The sequence below is a fragment of the Apodemus sylvaticus genome, chromosome 6 (assembly GCF_947179515.1).
Source record: "Apodemus sylvaticus chromosome 6, mApoSyl1.1, whole genome shotgun sequence".
NCBI lineage: Eukaryota > Metazoa > Chordata > Mammalia > Rodentia > Muridae > Apodemus > Apodemus sylvaticus.
The window spans coordinates 38,197,986-38,206,060 of record NC_067477.1 but is presented as its reverse complement, the minus strand read 5'-3'; the positions used below and the strand labels follow the sequence as shown (position 1 = coordinate 38,206,060).

At 46.9% G+C, this 8,075-nt stretch overlaps 1 protein-coding gene across 1 annotated transcript; it reads right to left on the bottom strand.

The window, feature by feature from the left end:
• Positions 1-5,332: 5,332 nt before the first annotated feature.
• Positions 5,333-7,797, bottom strand: Pnma1 (PNMA family member 1). The gene has a single exon (XM_052185443.1). The coding sequence runs from the start codon at positions 7,107-7,109 to the stop codon at positions 6,048-6,050; it is 1,062 nt and encodes a 353-aa protein (XP_052041403.1). The 5' UTR covers positions 7,110-7,797; the 3' UTR covers positions 5,333-6,047.
• Between the last annotated feature and the right edge of the window lie 278 nt (positions 7,798-8,075).

The following is an 8,075-nucleotide window of genomic DNA, read 5'->3' as shown; positions in this document are numbered from 1 at the left end:
ATGGAAGGCTGAGTTCATCCTCCCTGTCACCCTGTCACCCTCCCCCCTCTCCTTCCTGTCCTCCCCCCCCCCCCTGTCACCCACCTCCGCCCACTCTGATCAGTCCTGAAGTCTTTTACTACTAAAAATGTAGTTGAGGAAGATGAGGCTTATGCCATTCATACTGGAGATGGGACCAACTTGGAATAGACACTTTCTTTGAACTTCTAGTATTATAAATAAGGGTAGGGTGCAGGAACAGCCCAGTATTTTAATTTTTCACTGTCAATATGATGTTAGTATGTTAGAATTCTACTTCCTATGTTTCCTAATTCTGAGCTAATGACCATATTATTTAGCTAGGCCTTGGAAGGCTTTCATGCCCCCTGCTGACTCACCAGAGCCTCAGGTGGGCACTGTTTACACTTGACTGTGGGACTCACTCTTGTGAGGCTGTGCACTGTACTCAGTTTAGCTGCATCCCTGTCTTTTACTCCCTAGATGCCAGGAGCTCCTCTCCAGTTATGGTAACAAAAGATGGCTGCAAGCATTGCCCACTGAGCCCTGGAGCAGGTGGGACAGCCAAATTCTCTAGATAAGAGCAGTGTTTCCTGTCCCAACATTCCTCTGTGCAAGCTGTTTCCCTTCAGCCTGTAGTTCTACCTCTGTCACTGTCAACAAAACCCAACTTTATGATAGTTTGTTTTATCTCTAAAGCTTAATATTTAGACTATACTTTGGAAAACGTATCATCCTGAACAGACTTTTTTGCAGACCATGTCAGTCATTAAGTCTAGACTATGTTGTATTGAGTTGCTCACCCCTGAAAATTAGCTGGTGGAGGTGTCCAGTGCGACTGACCAGAAGGGTGCTGTCCCCAATTGCTCGGTAACTTGGGATGCTTCCTGTGGCTGCCCTAAATGTAGCTCTGGAGTGGAAGTTTCTTGTTGAATAGGTGTTTGTCAGAGGTCTGAAAGCAGAAGAGGAGCAATGGAAATAAATCTGTCATCGGCTCAGAGTTGGTGACATAGAAAACAGGGGAACCTTTTACATGGGTTTTTCTTGAGGTTAAAACAAAAACAAGCAAGCAAACAAACAAAGCAGTTGGCCAGCCTAGAAAGTTTGCATTTAATCATTCACTTTGAAAAATGGATGAGGAGTTACTGTCTCTGACTGAGGTATTTGTTCGCTGAAACTGTAAACAGTACCATATGGGTAAGGGAGAAAACCTGTCCTTCCCACAGTCACCTTAGACACACGTGTCCTTTATGTGGGTCGAGAATGAGTCTGCGAATAGTGAAGCAACAGATAGTGCAGCAGAGAGTCGGGCTGTGAGTGACAGCTGACGAGGCCATAGTCAGCTAGTGTGGGAAGGGTGAGAGCATAAAACAGAATTGTATCAGTAATCACTCAGCTTCAGAATCCCATGCTGTGTATCTGCCTGCCTTTTAGTCATCAATAACTAAGAAAGGAAGCAGACAGGAAAAACTGTAGACTTGTAGCTTGATAGAAATTGGTTCCCTAACCATGTGAGAAATTCTAATCAGAGTTTCATTGGTTTCCCATATTGGGCAGATTAGGGGGGATCCAGACAACCAAATATGACCTGACAAGCTTAACAAGAAGGAAGAGAGAATAAACTATTTTTAAAGTAGATTTGCACTTTACAATTATGAGCATGGCTCATGGGCAGGCACACAGGAGTCAGACTCCGATCAGCCTTTGTCCGCACGCGCTGCCATGCTGTCGGGCTTCATGGTCACTGAGGAGTGCCTTTCCAGCTTGCGCTGTATCCGAGGTCATCCCCCTGGAGGGTGTAAAATAGCCTTTCTATTCAGAATAGAAACTTGGGTTTGGTTTAGTTTGGTTTTGGTTTTTCAAGACAGGATTTCCCAGGCTGTCCTGGAACTTACTTTATGTAGACCAGGCTGGCCTCAAACGTGGAGATCCACCTGCCTCTGCCTCCCTAGTGCTAGAAAGGTGTACCATCACCTGGCCCATGTCTAGATTTAAAATTTTCACTTTAGTTGGCTACATTACATGGTAGGTCTCCAGTCAATGGGAGACCCTGCCTGTGACACTGTTGCCCTGGGACCACTCCTGTCAATGGCCAGCGGCCAGCAGAAGGTACCACACACAGTCCACCCACTTCTCCCAGGTTGCGGTTGATGGCCAAGAGCATCATTCTCAAAGCTTTGACGTCTAGAACCATGGTCATTCTGAAGAACATTCTAACATCTGTTAATACTTTGGTAATAATCTTTTATACACAGGACTTTTATAGCATGACTTTATGACTAAACTTATTGTGCATTAAATTATTTAGTAATATTGAGTTTCTGAATGTTATTTTGTGAAACTTGTTTTAAAATAGTAATAAATCATGTTATTTTATAAAAAAAAAGTGCTTTGGTTACTATGTTCTAGTTAATATAAAGTAACACCCATGATATTTAATTTCTGAAGCAATTCAGCTTTTGAATAATAGAGTCTGTGAATGTGGTGACAGAGGCAGGGAGGAGAGAAGGGGAGAGAGCAGCAACAGGGGTGAAGAGACACTTAACTTGGATTGATTGATGATTGATTGATTGATTGATTGATTGATTGATTGATTGATTGACTGAGGCAAGGTTTCAAGTGTAGCCCTAGCTGTCCTAGAACTCACTCTGTAGACCAGGCTGGTCTCAAATACAGAGATCTGCCTGGTTCTGCCTCCCAAGTTCTTGGGTTAAAGGTGTGTACAACACTCAGCTGAACCAATCTCTGCTAATTTCTTCCTCATTCAACACCAGCGAGAATGTCCTTTGCTGACTTTCTAAGTCACCCACCATTATGTGTCCACCAGAATGAGTATCCCCACGGTCAGCAAGCTTTCCTGCCCTTGACCATCCCTAGTGAAGGTTAGCCAAGAGACCCCTGAGAAGCAGGGTGACCCCACAGGATCAGGAATACCATGCATTTGCCAGTGTACAACCCATGCTGTCAGTCAAAATGTAATTTAGTTACAGAATAAAACTGCCATGCATTTTCTATGATCCCACTGGTCTTTGAATATACCTTTCTTTTTTTTTTTAATATTTATTTTATGTATGAGAATATACTATCACTCTTTTCAGACATACCAGAAGAGGGCATTGGATCCCATTACAGATGGCCATGAGCCACCATGTGGGTGCTGTGAATTGAACTCAGGACCTCTGGAAGAACAGTCAGTGCTCTTAACCTCTGAGCCATCTCTCCAGCCCCTGAATATACCTTTCTAAAAAATCAAAATTTAAAAGTTTTTGAGCTTATAGAGAGAAAACAAATCAAATCATAGTTACTTTTAATTCAAGTTTTCTTGTGCTAAGGATGTGTGTCTATCAGCATCTCAGGAGACTGAGGCAGCAGGCTTGGCAAGTGGAAGAATAGCCTAGGCTACAGAGGAAACTCACCTCAAAAAGACTGGGGAAAGGAGAGTGCACACGTTTTGAATTACATATGGATGTACGGGTATGTAGACATCCCCATCATTAAATAGTACTTTTCCTCATAGGATGCAGTAATCGGCTATATAAAGAAATTATTCTAAACATGTTGGCACAAGCCTATATAATACCAGCACTAGGGAGGATGAAGCAGGAGATTATAGGTTCAAAGCCAGCCTCAGCTACATAGCAAGTTGCAGGACAACTTCCTTTGTACAATGTGAGACTTCTAAAACAACAAACTAGAACAATGGGCAGGCCTGCCGTACAATGGTGAGGTGCTTGGCCTGCATGCCTGTGACCTTAGGTTCACTCCTTGCTACTGAAGAAAACAATCTAGCAACTCCCGAGTTGAGGTTGTGTTGGCAGGACAGCATGGGCTGGTAAGGTGGCACAACGTGCAAAGGCTGTTACCGTGAAGCTGCCAACCTGAGTTTGATCCCCCAGACCTACATGGTGGGAGGAGAAAGTTGACTCCTACAAGTTGTCCCATGTCCTTCACGTGTTTTTGCCCACAATCCAAACATGTTCTGTGTCCCTATATGAAGCCAAGGATGCCAACAACATGAAATATGCAGAATCCATCGGGCGTTGGTGGCACACATCTGTAATCCCAGCACTCTGGGAGGCAGAGGCAGGCAGATTTCTGAGTTTGAGGCCAGCCTGGTCTACAGAGTGAGTTCCAGGACAGCCAGGGCTACACAGAGAAACCCTGTCTCGAAAAAAAAAAAAACAAAAAAAGAAAAAGAAAAATGTAGAATCTATCCTTGTTTTTAAGAACATCTGAGTGTGGCTGGTTAGCACATGATATAGTAGAATTCGAGCTTGCATGAAAGCAGAGGTAGTCTGGTCCTATGCTGAGGGACCCAGGTGGTAGAAGTGAAAATGGTTTCCTGCAAGTTGTCCTTTGACCTCCACATTCATACCATGACATGTACGCCGACACACATACACCCAATATTTTAAAAAGAAAATTCTGGAAGAACACATAAGAACATTGGCATTCACGAGCTAACAGTCACAGTTAACAAACGGCACCAGAGTCCTGCCACCCCACGCTGGTGTTAACAAACGGCACCAGAGTCCTGCCTCCCCACGCTGGTGTTAACGGCACCAGAGTCCTGCCACCCCACGCTGGTGCTTCTATGAAGCAGATCCTCAGAGATGGACAGCCCATATGCACAGCTCTAGTCTCAAACCCAAGAGAAACTTCATGGCATTTCCAGACTTACCCAGCAGCTCAGAGGTGGGCATCTTGCATCACTGAAACAAACGGGGCTGCTGGGGAACAAAGACTTTGCACACAAGTGACTGGACCATTGTTTCTGCGCGGAACACTGTTAGTCACACAATGACTTTAAAACAGAAAGGTTGCTAGATAACCTAAACCCCAATTAATTTTTTTTTTGTCAAATTTCATTGAAACATATCTCTTCAGTCATTATCACTTGCCTTTAGGAAGTTGTGAAAATTGAACCCACTGAAAGGTCTATGTGTCTGCCTCCAATCCCAGCCCCCAAGAGGGAGGCAGAGGGTCACAGGTTGAAGAGTAGTAGCCCATGCTACATAGTGAGACTGTAGCTAAAAGAAATAGCTAGATGTAGTGGCTCATACCTATAACCCCTGCTATGTGGAGGCTGGAGGCAGGACTGCTTGCTGAAAAGTTTGGGACCAGCCTGGGCTACAGAGTGAATTTCAGGCCATCCTCAGCTACAGAGTAGGACTGTGACAAAATAACCAAGGAACCGCCCAACCAAGATGACACTGCAACTTAAGGTCATGGGGTTGTTTTTTTTTTTTACATGAGCAAAAGTCCGTGTTAGGAAAAAAGTATATGGAGCTAAATTATATTACACTGAAAAATTTATTCGTGTCAGGAAAAATGAGAAATTTCAAATTTTTATTTGTATACATCTATTCAATAACTTCAGACTTAGAACCCTTAGCATCAACATGACTAGTAATTAAATGACCAATCTTTGAAGTAGGGGACATGTAGCTTGTCCGTGGCCACTCCCCCTAGGACTTATGTCTATCTTCCACTGTGAAGAATTGATTGTGTAGCTCTATAAAAGCTAACAGGCCACGTTTAGTTTGAGGATTCTTGTCATGGAAACTGATTCCAGTGTTGAGCCGTGAGGAATTAGAAATCCGCATTTTCAAGATGAGCACTATCATCTAACAGAATCACATTCTTTGCATCGGTACAAATCAGGAACAATTTACAGTAAAACTCTGCAGTGTTAGTAACAAATGCAAGAGTTTGGACTGTCCAGCCTGTGAACCAGGCAGGCACTTAGCATCAGAACTCGAAGCTTCGAAACCATCTTGACGGGAAGTGTCGCAGCTTCACGTTTCTTCACAGCTGTCAGAGATGTCACCAGGAGGACTGGTATCAAGCATTGGCTTTCGGCAGTGTGAACCGCCTTTACCGCTGCAGCTCCTGCCAATTACACAATTCTGTGAATGTTACAGGAATCAGGCCTGACTTCCCATCCCTCAGAAAACAAAACCAACCCTGGAGCCTGGATGTTTACTTTGAGTGGCAGGCTTACTAAAACTTCACGGGGATATCAAAAGCAGCCTGGCCAGTCCTGGGACTCAGAAGTGTCCCTCCAGGCCTAGCTGCAAGAGGGCGGCCTCTGCCTCCTCCTCCTCCTCTTTGGCTTCCTCTTCTCGAATCTGCACCAGTAACTGGAAGAGGTTGGGTGCAGGCCCTTCTGCAGCCCCGGCCAGCCACAACTGCCTTCGGAGGGCCCCACTGTGGTTGGCCCCAGCGATGACCTGTTCCAGGCGAGCCTGGTTCACATTATCTTTATCAATGGCCCCCTTGTCCACTACCTTTTGCAGCAGAGGCTCCAGACGGATAACATAAGAAGATAACTTTTCTCCTGGGTTTTGGTAAGTGTTCAGAAATCTGACCTGTGCATCTCTAGAGCTCTCAACACTCCCAAACACCTGCTCAAGAGCCTTCAGGCATTCTGCGGTGGTTATGGCGGGGTTGTTGGTCTTGAGGATGCGAATGACGTCAGCAGCGGGGCCTCTCAAACTCTCCATCAACCGCCGTCTCTTTTCTATATCCGACACCTGCCATTCCTCTATGATTTCATTTGAGTGCTCCAACCAGGAATCAAAGGTTTCCTCGCCAGGCCCGGGAATGTCCCTCCCGGAGAACACCGTCAGTTTTTTATACCATATGGACTCAACAAGAGGTTGAATAACATTATCCAAAACATAGTTGAGCATCTCTGCTGGCATTTCCGGGCCTGGAGCTGGAGCAGGGTTCTGAAACCCAAGCACACGGGCAACATCTTGCACGGTCCACCCTTCCCTAGCTAGAAAGAGATGAAGCCTTTCCAAAAACTCCGCGTCGGAAGTGGGGGGCTTAAACACCACTTTCCAGAGCCCTCCTTTTCCTGGCATCTCCCTGGGGATCAGGGAGTAGTCCACGGCCCCAGTGAGCTCTAACAAGGCTGCTTTGGCATTTTCTTCCCTCCAGAACATTCTTCCCAGTACTCGATAGGATACCTGGGGCATCGCAGCTTGGAGGGTCTCTTCGATTTCGGTCTCATCACAGTTCACAGGGATCCCCCAGACCAACAGAGCTCTCTGAGAGTTCACATCCATTCCCCTGCACCAGTCTTCCAATAGTGTCATAGCCATTTCGCCCAACTATTAAGAGTGCCAGGTCCACAGAGACTCCTTGGACTGGCTCACGGTGCTGTAGGGCCTAAGACAATACAACATGCTCTCCTCCCCCGGTAGGCCAGGGGGCGACAAGCTTCAAGCAACCACAATTACCAAAAGACAACAGAGTTCCGTCTCGTCCCTTCCGGGTCCCTAGTCAGAGCCACGGGACACTCGGCTTATCACTCGAATGTCGCCCCCTTAAGTCCAGGCAGGGGTAAACTGGCTGCAGCTTTGCCTGGCGTCAACGCTTAAAGAGAGGGAGTAAGGTGGGCTCAGGGCGGCTGGCTCCGGGCAGGAGACGGCTGGGTGCGGTCGCGGGGCGTGGCAGCTCCTCCCACCTCTCCCGGGCACGCCGGCGGGCTGAGGGTCACGCGAGGCCCGTGGCTCGGCTACGTGGGAAGAGGCGGCACTCCGAGCACCGGGGACCGAGGCGGCAGGAAGCACGGAAGGAGGGAAGAACCGGGCTGGAGGCAGCTCTGCTCAGCCCTTATGGTGGCCGGCCGCGCGCTCCCTGCAACGGCCGCCGGGCGGCTGCAGCGGAGGGCGGAACCGGTCCGCTCGCCTCCCCCAGTGTCACCGTGACAACTGTGTCCATGACGACGCGAGATGCGCGGGCTCCAGAGGATCTGGCGGTTGCTATGGTGCCAAGAAGGGGTTTGAGGAGTCTATTCTATGACGGCGCGTTTCTTTATACACCCCACCCCACCCCCACCTCGTACTTCCCAGATTCTTTCATAACAATATTGCTAAGCATGTTTTGTTTTATTTAATTTTGCCATGCATTTAAGTGCATTTTGGCCTTACTGATACACATCTACCACGACGGTCTTGTCTCAGATTGCTCATCGATTCTATGCATTCCTTCTTTGCTGTGAAAACACTAACACCTGATCCCATTCTGCAACTGCTCGGTTCCTCCCCATAAAACTAGAAAAGAGG